Genomic DNA, 25476 nt, shown 5'->3' on the forward strand with positions numbered 1-25476 from the left:
CTAGCTAACATTAGCTTCGAAATGGTGTCTGCTGACGTCAACAAACCACCAGCAACCACCACAACACAAAGTTCATGCAAGCACAAAAAAGGTTGTCTTTATGGAGGAACCTTTGTATGGTTTGTGGGATAAAAAAACAACCCCAAGCAGGTGCTAGCTTGCCTTTTTACTGGATATGTAGCTGACTAGCCTGCCAAATGACTTCATAAGCTAACGTGATCCATGACATATAAAACAGTGTTGATTTTAGCCAACAGAAAATTATGTAATGTTACAAAGCCAAGGTTTTTAACAATTGCTTTCTAGCAAAGACGGCTTGGTCGGCCAGTAACCTACGCTAAGCTAATGTTAGATGGCTAGCTGTAACCTTTATCTGGATTTGGCATTGGTGACCTTGAAATGTTAGATGATAAATTAGTTTGCAAACACAATCTAGTTGGTATCATGGATTAACATGATGATAGGTGAGCATGATAGAAACATGGTGCCAGTCAATCACATTCTGTGTCATGAATTAACACTTTTAAACCAGAGGGACAGGGTGCTTGCTCATGCCTACGGAGTTTGAGCAAACGCATGAGCAAAAACATGCTGCCAGCTTTTCATTTAACAACCACCAATGTCATTAATCACAAGGACTTTCTAGACATCCATATAGTGCCTTGAAAGGGTCTGGTTTGTAATCATTTTTCAAGAAAATAAGATCGTCTTAAAAGCATACAAACTAGTTCACAAGTGTCTGATGTTCACAGTTTACCATAAACAGTGTTTCGTTTTATTTATGTTCCAATTAAGTCTCATCAGACCCATTAAAACAGTCAGATCTTGAGGACAGCAGGGGAGTGACAAGAAGGACAAGAGGTTCAGAGAGACTGAATCAATGAATGAAAGGGAGAGAAGACAGCATAAGCAAATGTTTTCTGCTTTCATTTCTCCTTCCAGATGGAGGCTTTGATGGAAGTCTTTTACCCAGACTGTATGTTTTTCATTCTCCACTCCCCACCCAAACACTGTCTCACACTCTGCTCCCTCTCTCCCAGATGGACCATGACCCTCGCAACCCTACTTACATCGCCTCGCAGGGCCCACTTCTTTCCACCATGGTGGACTTCTGGCAGGTAAACCCATTTCCATTTACTGTGGTTTCTAATTTTTTGCTGTTGTGTCTCTACAGCAGAGATGGTTTTGTGCCATTTTCCACTCCTGTGTGATTCTGATTTCTTGTGTCTTGAATATTATTTCTTTGGTGTTTAAGCACTTCTGGAATTTATCAAAGTGGGATCAATGAAGTACTGTAGCGCCAGTTTTTGCCTCTCATGTAATACTGCTATATTTAAGTCCCAATTAAGTATCCAATTGTTCTAAAACATTTCAAGAAAACCCTGAAGGTCATTTGACACTTACCGCTGTTTTGTGGGTATTTTCAAAATATCCAAAGACTCTTATAATCATCTGGATGACAAAATTATTCTGTCTGGTACACGGAAAACCCCTTCTTCAAGTTGCAAAAAATGTCGAAAATGAATTAATAAATCATAGACAAAGACACTTATAGTTCTAGAATGTGCTTGAGAATCATCTCATTTTTAAGTTTTCTTTAGTATCAGAGTTATCCAATTATAGCTATTGTAAATCTATTTTTCATGGTATCAAATTCCCAAAATATGAACAAATATAGGCAGAAAAGAAAAAAAAACTGCTCAAGTTGTAGCAAACAGATAACTCACTAAATCCACTGCAACATTATACTTCCTATTTACATTCCCCAGAGCATTATGGGAGCTGTAGTTCCCAAACTTGGTGCCCAATTATCTTGCAAATAGAGGTGAGACAAAAAATAATTGTATATACTTTCTGAAAATACTCGGCTCTGTCACTCAAATGTAAGTGTAACACATCAGAGACACAAACTGGTGCTTCTACTGTTCCTACTCATCAATAAAACACTGTCACGAGCCATGAATGTGATAGAAACCTGCAGCTTTTTGGTTGTAAATAGTAGTCTAGTTATACACAGCCTCAGGAAGTCTAATATTATTTGCAATAATGCTGATGTTTGCTCATATTTGCATTTTTCTCCGCGCTATTTGCATTCCTTCCCTTGTCCATAAATGTCAGACAAACCTGCCATCAATCACTGGATATAGGCTATTGTAAAACATGTCGTCTTGTGTGGAGGTATGCCTTAAATGATGCATGGTTGCCAAATGGCGTTCTTATGTGTTAATAGGACATCGCTGTCGTAATTAGTGGGCCCATCACCTCCATATGGTGAAGTAACTCTGCTAGCCGTGACCAGGATGTAGAAGTGTGAAGCATAAATCCTGGCAGACCAGCTGGCCCTGCACTCTGCACTCTGCATACTCGTTTTGAATCATTATGATAGTGCAGACTCTGTGTTAGGACAGACATTGGCACCAGTTTGTTACCAGAAAAGAGCGGTAATGCCATGTCTGGTCTGGCTTTTGGGATGCACCATACCACTTGTGATATAAGCCAACTTGATCTATTCTAATTGATTATTAAAATAATACGTTATTATAATAATAAAGAATTAAATTGAATAGATTGGTCACATTGTCACCAATCCAGCCATTGGAGTGGCCCAATTGGCCCAATATTGTTATCAGTGCATCTCAAGTGCTTTTAGTTTTGCACACCAAAAGAAATGTATGTTTTGTTGTAAATTGCTTTTCAAATTCCCAAAAAATAACCACAAACCTGCTTTCAAGTTGTGTCCTCACATGTTCTTCAAATCAATTAAGAAGAAAGATTCAGTTCCTATTATCTGAAAAGTGCACCTTAATTAGCTACATCAACTCAAATAGGAATAAAAAGGTGCCCTGTTCCCTGTATTTAATTTGTAAATTCAAAAGTGCCCCAAATGAAACAGTTGATAATTATCTCTTAGTCAATTTGGTTTTTTGTTTGTCTGCCAATTTTTCTGTGTGCCAGGTGAATAAATGCATATCCATTATCTAATGAAACGGACTGTTTAGCCATGAACTCAACTCTCAATCTTTCCCAATTAAGCAGAAAATTATGGAAAATTAGGCACAGATTGACTGACGCAATGAACATAAGTTCTGTGTCTATGAATAAGTAGTAGCCATTCATTATTCAGTATGGTAAACCTTGAGTTGTGGCAGGAGACAAAAAAACACACTCTTTCCTCCCATTAAAAGTAAACAAACAGGGGAAACACTGGCACTCTCATGCAAATGGACCATGCAGGAGGCAAATCTTTTTGCTCTGTCCTATCTAATCCACACCAGCCCCAGGCAGCGCTCTGAAAGGCGGCTCTGCTCTAATCCTCCACTCCTCATTCCTCCATCCCTTCATCCTTCACTCCTCCATCCACCTCCCCTCCCTCCCTCCATCCCCGGCTATTACCTTAGCTCTGCTGGGCCTTGCCTTCCTGCTTACTTCTCCTCAGAATTCATTGCAAAAAAACAAAACAAATCAGAGTTAAACTTCAGTCATTTTCAGGCTTTTACTTGTATCCTGTCTTCTTCTATACGGATGATGTCCATATATATATATATATATATATATATATATATATATATGGTAAGTGTCTGTTGGAGCCTAGAGAAGTTAAGATGGATAATACAGCTTTTCCTCTCTACCTGCAAATATTTGCCAAACCTTACAAGACTAAATGGACAATATTCCCCCACATTATCACTTTGCCTAATCTCATCACATCCTGGCACAGTTGGCACAGTTGGCGTGTAATGTGTCCACTGGGCTGGATCACAGAAGCTTGTGATTAGTGTATAGTCAAGGCCATTGTGTTTTTATAGCAATCATAAAAGCAGCGTTTCCTCCTCATTTTCCTAATGGCTGCCGTGGGCCTGTATTTTTTCCCAAGGACACATTAGATTGTGATAAGATGAAATGGAGCAGCAGCTCAGTAGATGTTGTGATCTCACTCAGACGTCTGAGAGAGGGCGACACATGACGCGCCCTCCTGCTGCTCGACCCAACATTTATCATTTGCTGCACGCGGAGAGGTGACATTTATTCATACTTCCTGGACCAAGATTAAGAAATCAATTTCACTCTAATACAAGACTGCTATGTAATGCTAATGTGCAATATGCTGCTCCTAGTGGCACAGTTCAGCTCCATATTAGTGCCACTGTAATGTCATACAGAGGAGTATGAAAGCATTGTTGTGTCTGTGTATATTTGAAGGATGTCTGACTGTTTTTTTTTCCTCTGATGTGTAGATGGTGTGGGAGAGCGGCTGCGTCGTTGTCGTCATGTTGACCCCGCTTTCTGAAAATGGAGTGAAGCAGTGTCATCCTTACTGGCCTGACGAAGGATCTGATGTCTACCACATCTACGAGGTATGTTAAGGAGACATTAAGCTAAAGATACAAAGCTTGGATGCTGCTCCATCCATTGCACTCATACAAATAGTGTGAGAGCCCGCCTTCCCAATTTAAACTGGCCAATCAGATGAGGAGGCTATAATAAACACCTAAAAGGTATAAAGATACATACAGGGTGGTGTTTTTACAGTAATATGCTTTCCCTCATTCGTATATGGGTCCAGTTCCACCTCACTGAAAACTTTAATCTCAATCATAAACATGTAATTAAGTAACACATCTCCAACAGTGTCAATCAAAACGGAACATTATTACCTTGTTAAAAGCAGAATTGAACAGTGTGTTTTTATCTCTTAAACTGCTCATAAAAACAATGCCTCAGGTCTCTGTTCCACACTGAAACATAAAGACATTCACTATGAATAAATAATCTTACATTCTTTGGTTTTCTAACTTAATTACATCTTATTTCACCACACAAAGGGTTCAGTGTCATACAAACTCTGAAAAGAATAGTTTTTGTCTTTGATTACTGTGTGCTGTTTCTTTAAACGCTTTGTAACAAATGAACTAATTTTAATGACAACTGAAACAATTTTACGTAAACTAAAAACTATGCAAGTTTCCTGGTTAGTTAGGGGAACTCAAACTGTTTGCATGGGTACATACCCAGTCTGATCTCCTAAAAAGTAAGTAAGTAAGGCTGTTCTTTGAATCTTGTGTTTACCAGAGATATGTGCATAATTTTCTAGCAAATAAGTCATTCAGCATGTAAAAAAAAAAAAAAAAAAATACAAATCAACTAAAGAAATCTAAGTCGACTAAGACCAAAACAATCAAATAGTCACCTTATCGATTAAAATTGGGCAGCCCTACTAAAAATTACCTTTCCTTACAACAGAATTGCTTGAAAAACATGTTTTCTCCGTAACGTATACATCATATATGCAACATACATAACTTACGTGAGTAATGTAATAGGTGTATTTATTTTAACCAAAACTCTGATCTTTTCCTAACCTATTTTTGATTCCTAGACCTAACAAAGTTCTAATTCCTAATGTAACCGCAAGTTTAAAACTACGATAGTATTCAGGTGGAAATACTTTTCACTAAAAACTATATGGAGTCAGAAATATGTTTTATCTAATTTGGGGGAAGAAACCCTTTAAAGGGGAGATATAAATACATTCTTAGTTAGGATTGCTGGTGTGAAGCTGTAATTAATTAACTCATTTCCATGTTCTCTTTCTATATTTAGGTCAACTTGGTGTCGGAGCACATCTGGTGTGAGGACTTCCTGGTGCGGAGCTTCTACCTGAAGAACCTACAGACCAACGAGACCCGCACCGTCACCCAGTTCCACTTCCTGTCCTGGATGGACCGCGGGATCCCCAACTCAGCCCGGACCCTGTTAGACTTCCGCAGGTAGAGTGAAGATCCTGCTGGTTGTCCTCAGACACTGGACCTCAGCAGATTTCAGACAGATTTCCACCTTTACAACCGGCTTTTATCCTGAGCTTGTTCTTAATCATCTCCCCTTGTATTCTGTATTCTGTCAGCGCCTCTCTGGTCCGTCTCCCTTTTGCCCCTCTGCCTTTTGGTGTCCTAGAGAGAATGGTTGTTCTAATAAGGACTGTGTTTCTGTACTATCCCTTTCATCCTGGGCCTATTTCCCTCACCTCCCTCCAGCACATGTGATGCAGCAAATTAACAGCCCCGCACTGCCTGGCTTGGCTTGGGAAGAAAAGAAAAGAAAAAAAAAACACCCCACCTAATTCAAACACCCAATTAAATGAGAGCTGTCTCACTAAAAACATGGGAGAGGGGGAAAGCTAGTGACTGAATAACCTCACTCTGTTCTCCATATAATGTGTTCTGGCAGAAGAGCCGCAATAGCTCCTCTGGGAGAACCCAGAGGGATAGGAAAAGCCCTCCAAATGAGAAAAGATGCATCTGATTTGTGGATGGAAGTCTGTCCCTCCGGTTTGTAATGCAGATGAGAGCAAAAAAAAAGGAGGATGTGCAGCGTTATCATGTAATTTCCTTCCTTTTTTTTCAAATTAAACTGGGTGTAGCTTGCACTCGGTTATATTTATTCATAATATTGGTGTGCAGGTTTGAGCTGTGTTTTGATTCTATAAATTTTCTTTGCTGTAACTCCATTAATGCTGCTGTAGGTTATTGGGAATCTAAAGCTCTCTGATTATGTGATTCAGAGGTCTCAGATCCACATGGTGTACGGTACACTCACGGTTTTCACGGTTTCGGCCAACTTGGCATTTTGCGGTTGCCAGTGTCATTTTTGTGATGTTGCAGCTAGTAATATGAGCCCAGTTGCATAGTCACAAAAGTGATCATTGGAAACTGTGTCTCCTCAGCCAGCCCTGTGCACAAACTGTCTTTCTCTCACTCCTGACTCTCTGTCTTCCCTCTCCTCCTCTCACTGCTCCTTCCTCTGGCTTGCATGGAAACTCCAACCATCTCTGTATGCTCCTTAACTAAAGACAGGTTCAGATTTTTGAATTGAAGATTTAGTCGAATACTTAACATGCACAATATATACATTTGATGTAATGTAATTTGATGTACAAACAAAAAATGAATGCAAAATACACAAAAGATGTCAAAAAGAAATCATAAGCAGTGGTAGAGAGAGTATTCAGATTAGGGTCGTAAGGATACTAAAATCTTCAACTCGATACCGATACTCAGGAAAATATTCGATACAAGCTTCAGGTCTGAGGTAGTGCAAAATCTAGATAAATACATCAAACAATAACAATTAGAACAATATTTTGAGGTTGTATGCTGTGCACAATATTAGGCAAGCTTGATAAAAAAATAACAATAACTTAACTTAATTGTTCATTCCTTGGCTAGGTATCGATACTTTTGAAAATGAGTATCGTATCCGGATACAATGTTTTAGTATTGATAATTTTTTGAGTATTGATACTTTTGACAACCCTAATTCAGATCCATTACTTAAGTCAAAGTACTCATACCTAACAGTAGAAGCTCTGCATTAAAAATGTATAATAAGGAAAGTGTACTATTAGTAATCAAAGTATATCCCCTGTGACTGCTATAATACGTTATATGATTACAATCATTTTACTCATGAAATAATGGAAAAGTAAGATTTCACTGTTGGATTTCACAGTTGGTTCAGGTGGAGCTCGTTTTGAACTATGAACTATGAACTAATTATTATTATTATCATTATGGCTTCATCTATTTAATATTTTCAATTGTTTGGTTTGTAAAAAGTAGTTTAAATTGTGTAACAAAGTGACACCTTCACAATGTTTTTTTCTTTGTTTGTTCGTTTTGTCTAACCAACCGTCCAATCCTCAGTATTATTACTAATACATTACAGTTATTAACAGAATATTGAAAGAAAAAACAGCAAATCTTCACATTTGTGAAGCTGCAACAATGATTGGGGTTTTTTTTATACCAAAATAGTTTCCATTTATTTTCTTGTCAGTCAGTTGTATTGTATTTATTGTTAGGTAGTTTAATTGGTAACAAAGTATCATTTTTTATAAGCTCTTTGTTAGTTTTGTTTGCAAAATTCATAATTTGTAAAGTAACCAAAGCGGTTAGATACATGTTATAGTACAATATCTGCAAATACATAGAAAACTGCACAAAAATACAAGATAAAATAGAACAAAAGCTGACATTAAATCAACAGAGAAAGTAATTAAAAAGGAAATATATATCAGAGGTATTATGTAGAAGTAAATATTGTTAGAATAAATGTCTATAAATATGATGTATTTTTTGTATATTTAGCAATATAAAATATAATAATAAGCTACTTATTAAGTAGTAGACATACTAGTAAAATTAGTGACTGCAGCTTGACACATCAATTTGTATTATTCATGTTTGAGTAAAAAGAATTAAAAAAAAGAATAATAAAAAACACAAAACAACATGAAAATAATAAGAATAAAGGAATAACATAAAACAACATGGAAATAATGACAATTTTTAAAACAACATTAAAATAATAACAATCAATTTTTTCAATAACAAAACAACATTAATATATATATTTATTTTTAAAGTAACATAGAACAGCAGATGGAGCAGATAAACTAGAGCTATGATGAGACATTCAGACATTTATTTGTCATTTTGTCGCTGAAAGGTGAAAAAATGAGGGAAAAATGGAAAGACGCGGAAGCCCTCAGTGTAGTCAGTTTCCATGGCAACAGCGGGGTGTGAAAAGGCTTGTTGGCCTTCACCGCGCCTGTGGTGTATAACATTCATAATTGGCTGGGGTTAATGCGTCGGCGGTCGGCGATCACAGCATCACACCACCACATCCATCATCACCCACATGTCACAATAATGCTGTTTGAAATGATGCTTAATTTATTTACGTGCTGCGACACTGATTCATTTCTCCGTCCTCAAATTAAAGTGATTGATTGACAGGAGGGTGGTGTGTCTCGCAGGACTCTGTTTGCTCTTTTTTTTTTTTATTGTAGCTGTCATTTATTTTATCCAGACCACAGAAGCGCAGCCATGACTCACACTTTCTTTAATTATCACTGCTATTATTCAGCAGAAATAATCGACTTTGCTTCCAGACTCTATGATTTAGCAGCCTGTGCATTCTCCTGCCGTCAAACTCACACTAACAATTTTCTCTCTTTTTTTCTTTATTTCAGAAAGGTTAACAAGTGCTACCGGGGTCGATCTTGCCCGATAATTGTTCACTGCAGGCAAGTATAACTATTTGAACCTTGTGACAGTGGCTGACCCTGCTGAATTGGGATAGCGATTGTTTGTCTGTGTGTTGGAGGGGAGAGGCTGTTTATTTTAAACCAGCTCACTCCATTTACTCTCTCTGGGTCCACTGGAGCTGCTGTTTATTCCACTGGCTGTGACTTTATGGAAATGGTGTGGCCCAAAGACAGCCAAAGACACTTCCATTTCCCATTTGGTTGAGTTAGTTAACTGGCCTTGATTGGTTTGTATTGAACACCAGGTATCTGTCTGACCACTTTTAATAGTCACATCCTGTTAAGTCATGCATGGGGGGGGGCTGAGGGAGCTGCATGGACTGAGTGTCTAGCAGTGGATTAATGAAGCAGTGGTGCTCAGGCCGCTCTCCTGTTTTATTGGCCTTGCCTTTATTAGAGAGATGTGCACGCCTTGTTTGCAATTAACATGCAGAGCCGTTGAATGGCCGGCGGGCACAAAGGGAGGCTTTTCATAAGACTATCTCTGGAGTAATGGAAAAGCAAGGCTCTCCAAAAGCTGTTCTCGAACCGCCCCTGGCCTCTCAACCTCTCCTCTGCTCCTGAGGTGCATTCATTTAAAAGCCTTTGTCCCCAGTGTGCCTCAGAAACCATTCCCCCCTCTCCCCAGCAGCCGAGCAAGTCTCAAGACCACACATGCACTCGTGTGCAAAGGTTTTAACATAATCACATTTATTGGAACATCAAATATTCAGATCTGTTCAGGTATATTCATAAGAATATGAAGGATTATTATTGATTTTTTTTTTTTGCTATTTAGGAATTCTGTTTTATCCGTAATTTGAGGTTTTAAGCAGATGGAGCAGTGTGTGTCTGTGTGCGCAGACTAATTTGTGTTTAAATATACTCCACAGTGTCTCAGCAGATGCAGATGTAAATGAGCAATTTGTTTCCTTATAAGAAAAACACTCTGAGATTAAAGCTTCACTCTGCCACCTTAATGATCTCCATCTCTCTCTCTCTCTGTCTGACTCTCTGCAGTGATGGAGCTGGCAGGAGTGGGACTTACATTCTGATTGACATGGTCCTCAATAGGATGGCTAAAGGTAACGATCAATGGCTTCCCTTTCACTCTTTCTGTGAGTGTTTCCCTGGCAACGCCAAAGCCTCTCATTTTCCACAGAGGGTCTCGGGGATGCATTAGAGGGTGAGGCCTGGAGAGGCAGCGAAGACACAGGCAGACATGCAGGGAGCTGGAAGGAGTGCAACAAAGAGAAAAAGGAAAAAGAATCCCACATTAGTAATCATCTATTTAGGATACCGTCACGCCATATTGACCTGCAGCACAACTGCAACATGAATTTAGATAGCACATGCATGGAAATGAAATGTTTAAAGTGGAAATCAGAATTTGCAAACATTGCTCCAACGGTTTCAATCTATATTTAATATTTAATAGGAACAATGGGTTTATTTTACTATTATTTTTAATCCATATAGTGCACCCTCAATCTCATCCATCTCCAGGATGTTAAAAATCTGGCTTTTTTATTTTCTGCAATTTTGAGGTTAAAATTGAGTATAATCAGAAAACACAGTCACAGGTAATAGTCTGCAATTGCTCACAAATCACAGTACCTTGTTGCTATTATGGTCGTCAGCTGCAGAAATCATTATTCACTAGTAAGGGGAGGATGTGAAGTTTCCATGTGATGATTGTCATGGTCAGAATGACTGCAATTCATGATATTATCCCAAGTATCATAGAGAATATGCTTAAAACTAAATACTGAAATTGATTATTTGTTTGTTTTTCTTACATTTTGTTAAGAAAAAAATCACAGATTGGACACACGTTTTTTTGTTGCAATAAATCTTAAATAAGGACATCATAAATTATAAGATCCCCTTATTGTGTTTATCCTGATAATGGAAATTCACCACAATCCACTTGGTTTATTTAAAATCACGATCTGCTATAAAATCATATATCATCCCATCACTAGTAGGGTTGCAACAGTGTGAGATTTTCACAATACGCTAATACTCAGGAAATATCAAGGTATATTGTATTACACATTATTATTGTTAGTATTTGTTGCAGTGACCCTTAAAGGAATGAAAAAAAAACTATTTATTTTAATTCAAAGTTTAAAGGGAAGACTGTGTAAAAAGTCTCTCTTTTGAAAGTAATTTAAAAAAAAGTTAGATCAGCAAATGTGCATGATAATCATCAATTTTTATATCACAGTATACCACGATATCAGCATATCGCTGCAAACCCTAATCGTTACTATCCAAAAAAATCTAAAAGAATATAAAGCAACTGGGCAAGAAAAGCTGCCTGGAAACTATCTTTTTTTTGTTGTTGTGCGTACATGTAAAGCAAGAATGGTTTGATTTGTTTCTAAATTTTAGGTTCCTGTGACAAAGCACGGAATTGTTTGTGGAAGAAAAGAGAAGCGGTAGCAGAATGAAAATAAGCTCATTTTGTATGAATAAACAGGCATTTTTTTATATTCTTCAAGATATCCAAGTTTTGCATACAAACACATTAGGATTTGGACCTCTATTGTTGCATAGGAGCTGTGTTCTTTCTACTTACGTCACCTTAATGCCCCCCAAAGCTCAGCCTGCCCTCTGCCCTTTGTCCCCTGACCTCTGACCTTTCCCCTCACCCCCTGCGTGCCCTCTTCCTTAGCGCCCAGCCCGTCAGAGCAGGTTAGGAGGACGGGTTGCCTCTGCTGCGGACCTTCCCCTTCACTTTCTGTAAAACAGTAATAAGACTGACCCATCCTGATGGAGTTCATCTGGTTCAGCGACGGACGCGATGTTGTCCGCAGTGATGAAAGGTGCCACCCGGTCTCTTTTTAACCTTTTGTTTCCCGCTCCAGAATCGAATGTAGAAAATGAACATAATCTCGCTCTCCAAAGCTTTTTTTCCCTGGTCCAAGAGCCTCCCTTCAGCTTAACTTTGGAATCCAGCCCTTCTGAGACATGAAAGTCTTGTCGGAGCACTGGAGTACTTTGAGTACTAAGTCCAGCTGCATTAAATCCCCCTTTTTTACTCTCTCTCTCTCACCCACACATACAGACGTTTTCTTGCTCTATCTCTTTTGCTTCCTTTCTCTGCCTCACTTTCAAAAACATCTTGAGAGTTCAGGGGCTCTCTGCGGTTTTCTCCCTCTTTCACTGTCGTTTTCTTCTCAAATGAGCTTGGGCGTGCTGCTTGAAATCCATAAATCTGAAAGCAGAATAAGATTTCCAGATCAACATCACACACTTTTCGGAGCCAAAACAGACTTAACAGGAGCTGATCACTGTTGAAGGCGAGCAACTGTTGCATAGGTTAATCATCAGTGTGGCTGCTGCAAAGGCAATAAATCATTTTAATTAGATTGTTGATTCTCAGAATCACACAAACACACACTCACTGATATTGTTGTATCAAAAAGCTCTGCGCAGACTTTATAGTTGCACATAATCTTAAACAATTTCTGAGCAAGATTCTCACAGAGAAGCCAGCGCTTAACGTTATTGAATGCATTATTGCACATTTCCCAGACCCCAAAAATATCCTCTTGCATATTTTATCGAGAAACAGTCTGTGGCTCCCGTCCAAGTCTTTCGAGGGATGAATGTAATAATTTTCAATCGCTGCGCTGTTCCAAAGGGAGCCCAGTATAAAGAGAGATTGACAGATGTGAGCTGGATTACTCCGCTGCTTTGAACTCAGTCCAATTTTCGGTCTGTTGCAGGTGCTAAAGAGATTGATATTGCCGCTACCCTGGAGCACTTGAGAGACCAGAGAGCTGGCATGGTCCAGACAAAGGTAAGGTCCCCGGCTTTGAGTTAGAGAGGTGGGGGAGACGGGGAGGGGGGAGGGCAGCAGGGAGGGAGGAGAGGGAGGAGGGGTTGCAGTCATTCAAACAGACGATTGTCTACTTCATGTGCACAGGATCAGGGGAAATGATGTGGTAATTGATAACTGCTGCAGGATTAGAAAAACATTGTCTTGGAAGATAATAACTCACTGTTCCACATTTATCACAAGGCACAGAGAGACTGACCAAGATCTTCTGTTTCAGAAATATTTTGTCTGAAACCGAAGCATTTTAAGATCCTCTCTTAACTTCTAAACAAATATTAGATACATCATGAATCCTAAACTGTTAAATTTACAATTTTTTGATCAAAATCCAGAGTTAATCAAAGGGAGACTCAAGTAAACATGTAACTAGTGCAGCAGCTAAGTATTGTTTTCATTATTGGTGAATAAAATGTTGATGAGATGTGAAAAAAAATGCCCATCATCATTTCCCAGGTCCTAATGTGTTGTTTTGAAATGTACATGGTTAATCCTCAACTGTTAAATATATAGTTTTTTATGTAATATGATACAAATTATTAAATGAATCAAAGGGAGAGGTAAGTTATAGTAGCTAGGGCTGCAACTGATGATTTTTTTCATTATTGTTGAATAAAATGTTGATAAAATGCCTAAAACTGTGACAAAAATGCCCATCACATTTACCATAGCCCATTGTAATATTTTTAGATGTACATTGTTAATCATAAACTGTTAAATGCACCTTTTTATGTAATATAATACAAATTATTAAATGAATCAAAGGGAGAGATAAATTATAGTAGCTAGGGCTGCAACTGAGGATTATTATCATTAATAATTAACTCTTTAGTCTATAAAATGTGAAAAAAAAAATCCTTTCGCTATTTTGTGTGCCCATGTGATGTCTTCAAATGTCTTATTTGGTTTTACCAAAAGTCCAAAATCAAAATATATTCAGTTTTTAATAATATATATCAGAGAAAAGTTGCAGTCCTCACATGTTGAGAAGCTAATGTTTCATGAAAATATAAAATATCTTGTTTTTTATTTTTTATTTCTATTCCACTGTAATATATTTCTCCAGTCCACTGCTGTAGATTTCTGTCTAATCTAATAAAATGCTGCTGCTGCAAACCGTTCATATCACAGCAGGCCCTCCACCTCACAACATTTTGGGAAATAGTTTAGGCTGTGTACAAAGCATTTCCTCTCATCCACTAATGCACATAATAGGTAGGAAGTCTCTTTTGTTTCTCTCGTGTAATTGGAAGGAATAATAATAATAATAATAAAGGCAAACCTCATGCAGCAGTGGGTGATAATATTTATGGAAGCTGCTTGCTAACAGACTCAGTGTTCCTCGATGGTTCATTAATGCTGCTTTTACAGCCCTGCTGTATTCAGCGCAGAGAAGCTTTTCAAGCACTCTCTCTTTTTCTTTTCTGACAACTCTAAGTGAAATTATATTGGAATATTGTTGATTCCACTTTGTGGCTTCATGCTGGGACTACAGAGAAATTAGATTGTAATGAGGTATGAAATTTAGAGTTCGGTTTCACAGATTGGACAACCAATTATCTTTTTTTTTTTATATATTTACTCCTTCATGATGTTGCCACTTTATTTTTTTAGATGGACCTAACCAAAAAAAAAAAAAACTGTATTATTTCCCTTCTTTTTCTGCTCACTGCTTTTGACAGACATCAACATGCAGTAATTACAGCATGTGTGAGCGTTTTTTCTCCCTTACTAACCATCCATATCTGATCTGTCGTGCAGAGATTGATCTCCCCCCAGTGGTGTGAATGAGAACAGCACAAACCTGCTTTTTAAAGTATCTTTTTTTAACACACAGAACTTTAAAATCAACCTGGGATTAGATATAGGCACATATAACTGTGGCGCATATATAGTTACATATTTTCTGACCCTATCGCAACATCAGAAGACACGTAAAAATAGAAAACCTAATCACTCCAGATAATCTCCACTGCAAAGCGAAAGGCACGGCCACCAGTGACTCCTCCGTATTGATTTAGCCTATCCTCAGGCCAGACTATGGCAGGCTATGTGTTGACACATCTAAAGACTGCTCCCTCCAAACTCCTACGTACCTTTTCTCTGTGAGAGGACCCCGTGGCCCGCAGCCTGGGGAGAGGAGAAGAATATAAAAACACCAGGTCCATGGGGCAAACATCAATCAGCCCCCTTTTGTGCTCCTCTGGGAAAACTATGAGTGGGATTCACAAACACACACACAAGGCTGGGAGACAACTTGACTCAAAAGCTTTATTTTAAGACACACCTGGCTGGATCGATGCAGCGTACAGCAAGAAAGCTCAGAGAGTGGTTCACCTCCACCTGCAGTCTGTGGCCGAGCATCCAGGGTGGGGTCGGGAGCGAGGGAGCAGCTGCCAATCATTGTGAAATGGCATTCCTGAGCTGTTCCACACTTGTACGCACACTAAAAGTTTCTTCCCTTCCTTCTCCTCTCCCTGCATCTTTCCCTCCTCCTCAGGAGCAGTTTGAGTTTGCGCTGACAGCCGTGGCAGAGGAGGTGAACGCCATCCTGAAAGCGCTTCCTCAGTGAAGGCATCTCATCCCCCACCTTCTCCTCGCTCGCTGAGCACCGGTTTCCTCTGCCCACTCAAGACTGACATCTCTCTCTGCCCTTCCTTCTCCTCGCTCTGTTTCTCTCTTCTGTCTCTGCCTCCTCTTCACCTCTATATATACTGTATACTTATGAATGTCGTGCCAGATATCTCACCTGGATCTATATTCGCAAAAATCTCGCCTCAGAGTACGACCGTCGATCTGGGTTGTGTGTCGGGTTTTTTTTAAAGCGATTCGAGTGCGGCTTCGCCTGATCTGATCCGATGTGCAGATCAGCTCTCCTACTGTGAGACTGTTTTGTCAATATGAACCCCGGTTCCTCTATAACTGTGATGTTGTTCCTGAACATACCGTTCTAGTGCCACTGACGAGATGTTTACGTGATGTCAAGTGAAGGTTTTTGTTCCAAAATCAGCTATCTGCCGTTGAAAAACTGATACAGACGATTAGAAAAGGACTATTGGCACGTTTAAAGCAAACTATAGCAGGGCTGCAAATACCCAGTATTTTGATTATCGATTAATATACTCAACTAAAGAAATTCTTTGATATTAAATGCGTGATTTGTTAACTAATCAGATCTGTAAAACTCCACAAAGAATCAAGCAAAAGCATCGCTTTAAATCTTATGTTCTGGTCATTCAGCATGAAAAAAGCATAAAAAAGACTAACTGACTAAATAAATCTTAGTTGACTGAGACCAAACTGACCACCTAGTCCAGTAATCCACTAAGAGGGGGCAGCCCTATTAATATTATCAATATATCTTGATAAATTGTTTGAAATTGTGACATAAGGGCATTTAAAACATCTTCAGTTTGCTGATATTGTCTGAATAATCACCATAAAGTCATATGTGATGAAGAAAAGCGTCACATTTGAGAAGCTGGGACATGAGAATGTTTGTTGCTTTAAAAATTAATCGATTATCAAAATGGCTTTCATAGTTGTTGTTTTTTTGTAAATCATTGCAGCTCTCGACTATAGTCATTTTAGGATAATTCTATGTAAAGTAAATCAAAAAAGAAGATCCTGCCTGTAAAAAAATCCTAATCCTAATAATCCTACAGATTATATCCCCTAAATTAAATAGATGTATTGGATACATATAGCGTTTTGGAAATAAACTCCTCACATGTTACTTCTCTCCTCTGTGATCTGAATCAACCCACTAATATACTCAGCATCACATGTACAGATGTTGAAGTGTGTGTGTGTGTATTGTTGTATTTTGGGTCCAGACATCTGCTCGGATTCTCTAAAAGCCTCACGGATCATGATTCTCTACATATCAGGTGTTTTTTATTCCTCATTGCATACAGTTTACACATTGTTACATGAACATCTGTTAATATTAAATGTAATATGAATATACCAACTGAGATATATCGATAGTAACAATAGGATATATTTAAGCAGAAGTTATATTGGGATTGTTGCCAGATTTGTTTGTCCCTCCATCACTGGTATATTGTGATATTTTGTGCAACATGACAGATTATTCCCTCTATGTATAGACGATGAATGACTTTATGAATATAGTGCTATCTGAAATGCATACTGAGAGCCTCAATGAGAATTATATATATTTTGTGTGAAAAGTAACATTCAGGTTGTTAATAAATGAGAACAGATTATACTGCTTGGCTGCCCTGGTGTTTAATTTCTAACACACACACAAACACACACACACACACACACACACACAGGAGAGAGAGAGGGGCTGCTCTCTCTCACGGTGAATGGCATTTGATCGAATGGTAGCCTTAGTAAAGTCACAAAGAAAAGATGTATCACGCTCCCTGGGGGTTTGTATCTGGGAGAGACTCGCAGGTTTGTACAGATGAAATGTTTGGTTCACCAGCTCAGTCAGAGGAGAAAGTGCCTGGGATTTGAAATGAAATCAGTCATGTATTTCAGCCACTGAGGTCCTCTCGCAGTATTACAGGGAGGAGGAGGCTCAGCGGCTCAAAAAAAGTCCAATTTCACCCATATTTACTGAAGGACGTAATGTTTTCATACTGGAATCATACAAGAATTTCTTATAGTAAATGAAGATTTCACATTTTTTGTGTTATCTGATAATTGTATAGATATAAGTGTGTATTTATTTTAATCATTTTCTGTTTTTTGTTCCCTCAAATCACATTGTGAGAGTCAACATCTTTGAGTGAGGATTTAAGCTGTTTGGAAATGTTCAACCTGGTCTCTTTTGCACCTAAACATTTATAGGGAAATGTATTTTTTTCCCGGATTACATTTGTTCTTGATGTAATAATCATGATAAAATGTATATAGTGCCTTTCTAGATACTGAACAGCAACAACTAAACAAAAAAGCAGTATACAAGTGAAATAGTCCCTAAGGAGGGAGAAGAAGAACAGAGTTTGGCAATGGTTGAAGGGGAATTGAAGAGGTGTCTTTTGAGGGATTTCTTGGAAGTTGAGAGTGAGGTGGAGTCATGTATCATAAAAATGTTTCAGTCTACAGAAGTCCATCTATGGACGGGTCAAACAAACACAAGAGACTGTTTGCGTCCTGTGTGAACCAAAACGTCCATGTTTAGTTATTTATCTAAGAAACAGTCTCATTTTAACTCTAACTATGATCTTCTTACTAAACCTAACCACGTAGTTTTGGTGCCTAAACCTAACCTTTTTGACTCTTTTAAAAGAGTAATGTATGTTAAGAGAATCCTTGTTAAATAACTGTTAACCATTCTGTTATGTTCATTTCTCAGGAATAATGTTTGTGGGTCAATTTGACCCGGGACATCGAAAAGTGTCAGAAACCAAAAAATCCCAATACATATTGTTTATATTTCATGATTAACTCCATGACTAATAGTCAAAAATTGAATAAATATATTTAGTCCAATGGTGTTCTTTACCTCTAACAGATCAAGGTTCAATGAGGATGATTCACTTGTTTTTCTTTTTTTTAATTGATTATTTTTTATTTTACAATTTTGATTTCTTAGCAAATATATGAAATGAGCCATATTAAATATATATTTTGATTACACTTATTTAGCCAAGCAGAAGAGGTTTCATCCCAAAAAAGAAAAGTTGTTTTTTTTAGATTTTTTAACTTTGAAATGGGTCAGTTTGACCCGCAACATAACAGGAGGGTTAAATAAAACTATAGGTACCACTTTCTAATAAGATGTTTTGAGTTTGTTTGTTTTAGATAAAGAATTTCCAAATATAATTAGAAGTTATATTAGTGGTGTTTTTTGTGTTTCTTTTTGATACAATGTTTATTCATACTTCTGTACATTATGCACATCTACTTTGTCAGGAAATACCATGTAAAGAAGTAATGCATTAATTAATGAAATAAAAATTGTGAAAAAGAAACAGATTCTAAACAGAGTTCTATTAATAGTTGATAAATCATTTAATAATGCTTCACAGATCAGTTACAAGCCATTAAAACATTAGTGTTGTCAAGCTGTGAAAAATAACTTATGCTTTGACACTTGTCATCACAGTGATGGAGCTACAAACATTCACAAGTCATAATTAAAAAGTGACTGGGTCTCACTTTCCAATAAGCCATCAAATAAATGTTAATATGTTAACAATAATCTATGAAGTGATTAGTGCTGACACAATATCAGACTTTCACTGCACAATTATCATGGCCAAAAAACAATATAATCACAATATATCTATACAACATTTGAAAAAATGTAAATTGTTATCAGCTGAATGCATCTTATACTTTGTTCATTGTGCTTTTTGTCTCTTTTTCCAGCAAATTTAAAAACAAGAACAGGAAGAAACTGAAAAGATTTAGGAGGCGCTGGATTATTTTCATCGTGTTATCATATTAGAATTAGAAATGAGAATATAAAATTAAAATTAAAATAAAGTTGGAGCTGCAACTCCACTTGGAGCACAATAAAAGACAATTAAAAACAGCAAATAAAACATTGAGACAACACAATAAATAACAATAATTGGTGCAAGATGACAATTTTTTAAAAAGTTCATTAACATGATGTCAGTATTTAATTTTTTAAATACGACAGTTATCATCAATACCGGTATATCGCGACACAACGACAAGTCATGATCCAAAAAATGAGAGTAAAGTGAAGTAGGCGACCAAATCTTCTTATTAATGGTTTATAAATTATCTTTAAAGCTTATAAGCCATTAATACAACCATTACTCACAACTTATAAACTGTTTATTAAGGGGCTTTACTGGAAAGTGTTAAATATTGGAATTAATGGAGCATCTGTGACTGTAAAATTTGAGACAAAGTATAATAAGTATTCTTTCACGACACAATAGAGAGCTGCCAACACATGAATATATGTAGTATGTATGGAGAATATAATTTCCTACCTTTCAACAATGTGTGTGTGCTTCATGTGTGGATGCATATTCATGTGTGTGTGCTGCCCGTTGACATGTCCCTCCCTCCCCTGACAGTTCTAATAGCTAGGAACGAGGCTTCATGCACTTCCTGAGGCCTCATTTGCATATGATCTGCTGATGAGCTGCCACCGCTAACCAGCAACACCAAACCAAAGCCCTATTAATATTCTCCCATTCAGGTTGTAAAGCACACAAACCTAATCAGCTTAGAAATTACTGTATGGAAACCATAATTACGCATGTTTAATTGCTTATCATCTGATGGGTACAAGTTTATTAGAAAATGTATTCATGGTAATTGCTTCCTGAGGTATCTGGTGTGCTACAATACCATGTGATATCCTGTCAGCTCCCATTTGGGAGGATTAATGTGTTCTGAAAAAGTCACAAAATTAGATACTGTGTATTGCCTCTTTGGATGCTTGGTTTAACTCAAAGTGATTTTTAATTTAGGGATTTCTAAATTACTGCTTAAGCTCGGATAAGTCTTTGGAGTGAGATCCGTCGAAATCAGCATATCTCGCTGTTGTTAAGGAGTGCTGGCGTATCACAGGGATAAAAATGCCTGTGTAATGTTGATGCCACCAGAAATTACTCACAAACCTGGAGACTAAAATTCTACCACCAAGAAGAAAAGCTGTAAAATCAGGGGAAATGCAGGAGCGACACAAAAGTGGAAAAAGTCACAGGCATGAAATGAGGAAACACATCTTATAAGAGAGAGTTTTGAAGTAAAGCCATCTCAAATCCAATGAATCACTCAGTCCTGAAACAAGCAGATTAAAGCTCACACAGTGCAGGTCCCTCAGAGGGGCCTCCACGCCGCCAAGAACGTCGAGTGGGCCTTTTCAGGCACAGACCTCAGCGAGTCTTACAGCTCCTGCCCACTCTTTGATGATCTCTCTGTGGTTTATTGTAATCACTGTTGGCTCTCAGTCCTTCTGACACACTTTAAATTCATGCAGTCTTATAAGGAAATGCAATCGGATAACTCTTTCTTTCATGAGAGCCGTGATTCCCAACCAGAGGTGCTGGTACCCCAGGGGCAAGACGCAGCTCAGCTAATTTTAAAATACAGACAATTTGGTAAGAAAATGCATTCAGAGATTTGGAGGCATAGTCTTTGTGTATTCAGGAGGGAAATAAATGTACAAAAAGGATTACAAAATGGTGGGATGCTTATGTTTAGTACATTTATTGTTATAAAATCCTCCACACAGCAGTATGATGCACTAAGATGCTGGTAAAGCTGTGGCCCGACTTAACACTACCTGATGATTAAGTATATTAGTGCTGTGTAGCTTCAAGCTAAATGCATTCATCACTTTTTTTTACCTGTAGAAGTTGGCAATTTTCCTGCCACTAGGGGTCTCTCAATCTTAATACTAACAAAAGACTTAATTCCAGTGTTTTTTGCAAGCCGAATTATCTGCCAAGGTTTCCTCCTCTCCAAAACAAACAGACCCGCTGATTAAAACCAGTAAAAACCCTGAAAAAAGCAGCTTCATGTTAAAAATCAATGTTTTTGCAATGCTGTTTTGCAGACAAAAGACATCCCAGAGGAAATGTGAGTCGAGCTGCTGCTAATATTTGTTCAGCTTGTTTCTCTGATAACTTATCAAGAAAAAAAAAATCAAGATATCTGATGACTAAAATCCTTCATCTGGTTAAAATATATAATTAAAAACGACCAAGATCGCAAACATGTTTTGGAAATATATGGCTTAAAATTGTGGGAAAAAGTAAATATATATCTTTTATATAGCTTATATCAGGCAACTATAACAAAAGGGGACATGACACCATTAACAGGCAGCCAAAAAGTTGTTACCATGATTTAAATTACAGATCTCGCTAGGTTTGAAAATTGATGGAAAGATTTTAGATGAATGTAAGTACACAAAGCAGCATTTTTCTCTCCTCTCCCCTCCCCTATCTTCCCTGCTTCAGTACTCTCGTCTAGTCTCTCTGCACTGCTCTCCAAACTAAAAATTATGGATTTGATCAACTGGTCTCTCAGTGCAATTGACACCATCTTCTCGATGAGAAGCCTGGGTTCGGGGGAGCCCACCTGTCCATGTACTATATGTACGGACGGGTTGATGGTTAATTTCATTGTCCTGGTACTTGTTACTCTGTTCAATGACAATGAAGCTGAATCTAATCTAATCTAATTTTAATGCGGAAACGTGAAATATAATTTAAAGTGCCTATAATCATTATTTTATATATAAAAGGTGATAATATGTCTGTTACATTACGTTCACAGCTTTTTATGCTGCCCCCAAGTGGCCAAAAACTGTAATTGCAATTTTAAATAAAATATCTCTGAGTTTAAAGTTTGACTAAAACTGAAAAGTTTTTCACTTTGGACTTTAACACAATATTTGTTGTGATGCAAGAGGCAAACTTAAAAAGGTGGTAAGAGCAAATGCACACTGGATGTTTATGGGCATGCATTTAACATGTGCTACGAGTTCAATGAAGGGTGACAATGAAGAAGTAGTTGAGTTGAGGGCTGTGGGAGTATATTGGATAGGGAAAAGGTTTCCACTGCATTAGATACACTTCAGTTGGTTTCAGCAAAAGCTTGGACTTGCAGTGAAATGATTGGTGTAATAACCTCATGGGGTGCAATATCCCCTTAAGATATTGTGGATAAGTCAACAAAAATAATAGATTTTTTGTATTAAACCATGTCCTGTTGAATTATGTCGGAGAACTTGACTGTAGCTTTAATCAGATCTACTTGGTTGCTTAACAAATAATTGCTGAGTACATTAAAAAAAAAAAAAAAACGCAGCTACTCAACTTTTCAAGTCACGTTTAGGTTTCGGAGCCAAGTCTGAGAGGTGCTTTAAGCTTTTTACACTGGGAAAAAATCCACCTGCGGATCATTAAACCTTTGAATGATAACACACAACATGCTGACAAACATGTCATTTCCCAGTGGAGAGGGTTGGGAGATCCCAGAGTGTTTGCTTGTTGGAAAAACTGTCTGGGATGCTTTCCAGGATTTCCCAAAGAGAAAAGCCTTGTTTTTCTTTGCTGGTGTTGTTGGGAGTGAATGGAGAGCAGATTGCAGAGGCTGTGCCTCTCATGTCTGTCCAAGGCCTTGATACCTTTGATCTTCTTAAGAAACAAACAAGCTTTTAAACTTGGCACTCCCGGCTAGTGTCTCTCATCTTCTTCTGCTGTCTCTGTTCGTCAAATTGCTGATCCTGAGAAAACTGATTCCGCCTGAATAGTTCCGCACACTTGATTTGTGGTTTAAAATATGGACTCCCATCATGTTGTCCAAAGTAAGCATAGTAAGTAAGCATGGCTAAGAGAAAAAAACTGATGTGATTTTATTACATCACAAACAGTGTGTAGTTTCAGGATAAAGCTTTGCAAAAGCTTTTATTTTTTTTATCTTTGAAGAAACAGTCATAACAGTTTAAATCAGCTGCAAACAGTGTTTCAAGCTCGAGCATTTTGTCTCTTCAAGTAGGCCAACATTCGTTTTGGATTAAACAAAGATTAAAACTACACTTACACATAACTTTAAGAGAGATTCCAGCTCTGATTCAACTGACTATAATCAAGTTGCACCAACTGTTGATTTTAAACACAAGTGTTAACTTAATAAACCATACTAAATCAAAACCCTCAACTAGTTTGAACATAGAGATTAGTTGTTATCAAATATTATAATCCCAGTAACTGCCAGGTGTAACTGCTAAGTACTGTTAGCTAGCATTAGCCTGCTGGTTTAATCCCTGTAGAGTTTATATGAAAAAGATAAGAAAAGAAAAGAATAAAAAATAGTTTGATCCCATTTGAATTGTGCCATGAATTACACATATGGTGTTTGTCAATTTATGCAAGTCAAGAAAGTCACAGTTTGTTGTAGAGCTGTTGTTAGACTTCACACCACAAAGTTTTGTAAATTTACATTTTCTCTAATTCAAACAGAATCCAAAATTTGTCTCTCGCCATTGACTACTATAGATAAATTTATGCAATGAGGTCCAACTCTATAAAAGTAATGCAATGATATCTATATATAAATATAACTCACAAAAGCCAATGGAATTTTTCTATTGAATTACTTTGGATTATTGCAGGGAGTAAACTCTGTGGCAAACAAAAGTTTATGATAATTGCAAGTTTTGTTGAGCAAGAAATTACCACACTGCAGAATTACTCCACTACAAGTAAAAGTCCTGCAATCAAAACTTACTTCAGTAAGAGTAAAAGTACAAAAGTATCAGCATCAAAATTAACTTCAAGTATCAAAAGTAAAAGTACTCGTTATGCAGAATGGACCCACTCAGACGGTTATATATATTCCAAATATATTATTGTTTTATAGGGCCACGGGGCAATCGCACCGAGCACTATTGTTATACTGTGGATTTTTTCTTCTTCCTCTTCCGGACACAATTTCGTCCTGCTACTAGGACAACAACACAAATTATATATCAAAACGTGCAGTTTGATTGGGATTCGGTGATACGAATTTTTCGCGACGTAAGTCACGAAAAACTGCCCAAAATTTGCATTGAAGTGAATGCGACAGCCGAAAAAAAATGAGCGAAAAAGAACAATAATTGGAGATTTTCAAACGTCTACTTCTCCGGCATAATTTCACCTAGAGACTCCATTTAAACTTTAAACAGTAGACACAAGTCTTGTGTATTGGTGTATTAATCCACGTTTCCATAGGTTATATAGTTTTTTATCAATCCCTGTTCAATGACTATGATCATTTTTGGAGAAATTCTGAGATTATAATGGGTGTGTACAACATGTCAGCTCGTCTTGACCGTCAGCTGATCAGTTATGTGAGTTAAATGTTTGCTAAAATTGGGTGTTGGATCCTTATAATGGGATTTATGGACCAGTCATGATAGTTGACAAGGTTTGTTAAAAGGTTTTGGGATGTTAGCAGCTGAAGGGGACAAGTCGCAGCGAGGGCCAACATCTGGCTGAGCAGAAAAGGCAAAGCCTTCAATCAGGGAGCAAATCTCCTCTCATTACCCCCCTGTGCTTCCTCCTCTCTAGTTATTAATGGGCGCGCAGCAGCCACAATGACATTTTACACTGTTTCATCCCTGTCCCATCATGCATCTGGGGATACCCTGGCATTTGGCGGCGGTGTTTTCATCAGTGTCTGCTGTGGTTGCTGACCAGCGCAACTTCAATCCTGCTCACTGTCACTCATCATAAGTGAGTTTATCAACACACATCTAATCGCCACACTCCGCAGGGACCTTAACCATTTGCATACTAAGATTGCTTTCTTTTGCTCGGCTGAGAACGCAGCTCCTTTGCATAATTATTAATGATAAAGAGACGGTGAACAAATGTGTCAGAAGGTATTAGCATCACGTATACAACTAGATTCTAAAGGATCCGTTTACTGACGTACCGGGAGGAAAGGCGAGGGCAAAGGGTACGAGAAGGAGAGCAACATTGTCAAGGGATGCACTTGCATTAAGGGAAGGGGTTAATTAAAGGGCTGTGATGGAACATATAGAGAAGTGTGTTGTTGTTTTGTAGTTTTAAATCAA

General features: G+C 37.8%; 1 protein-coding gene and 1 long non-coding RNA gene across 2 annotated transcripts in view; both read left to right on the forward strand.

Moving 5' to 3' along the window:
- ptprn2 (protein tyrosine phosphatase receptor type N2) overlaps positions 1-17166 on the forward strand; it is a 145279-nt gene extending 128113 nt beyond the window's left edge. Inside the window, exons 16-22 of the mRNA XM_059326577.1 lie at positions 1041-1118; positions 4236-4355; positions 5602-5768; positions 9032-9085; positions 10106-10170; positions 12823-12896; positions 15433-17166. Of these exons, the coding sequence (XP_059182560.1) occupies positions 1041-1118; positions 4236-4355; positions 5602-5768; positions 9032-9085; positions 10106-10170; positions 12823-12896; positions 15433-15504 (630 nt within the window). The 3' untranslated portion in view covers positions 15505-17166. The remainder of the gene's footprint in view (positions 1-1040; positions 1119-4235; positions 4356-5601; positions 5769-9031; positions 9086-10105; positions 10171-12822; positions 12897-15432) is intronic.
- On the forward strand, positions 5777-8124 carry LOC131961722 (uncharacterized). The gene is made up of 2 exons (XR_009389881.1): positions 5777-6604; positions 6695-8124. It is a non-coding gene; the product is annotated as an uncharacterized LOC131961722 (long non-coding RNA).
- Positions 17167-25476: the final 8310 nt, after the last annotated feature.

The sequence above is a fragment of the Centropristis striata genome, chromosome 23 (assembly GCF_030273125.1).
Source record: "Centropristis striata isolate RG_2023a ecotype Rhode Island chromosome 23, C.striata_1.0, whole genome shotgun sequence".
NCBI lineage: Eukaryota > Metazoa > Chordata > Actinopteri > Perciformes > Serranidae > Centropristis > Centropristis striata.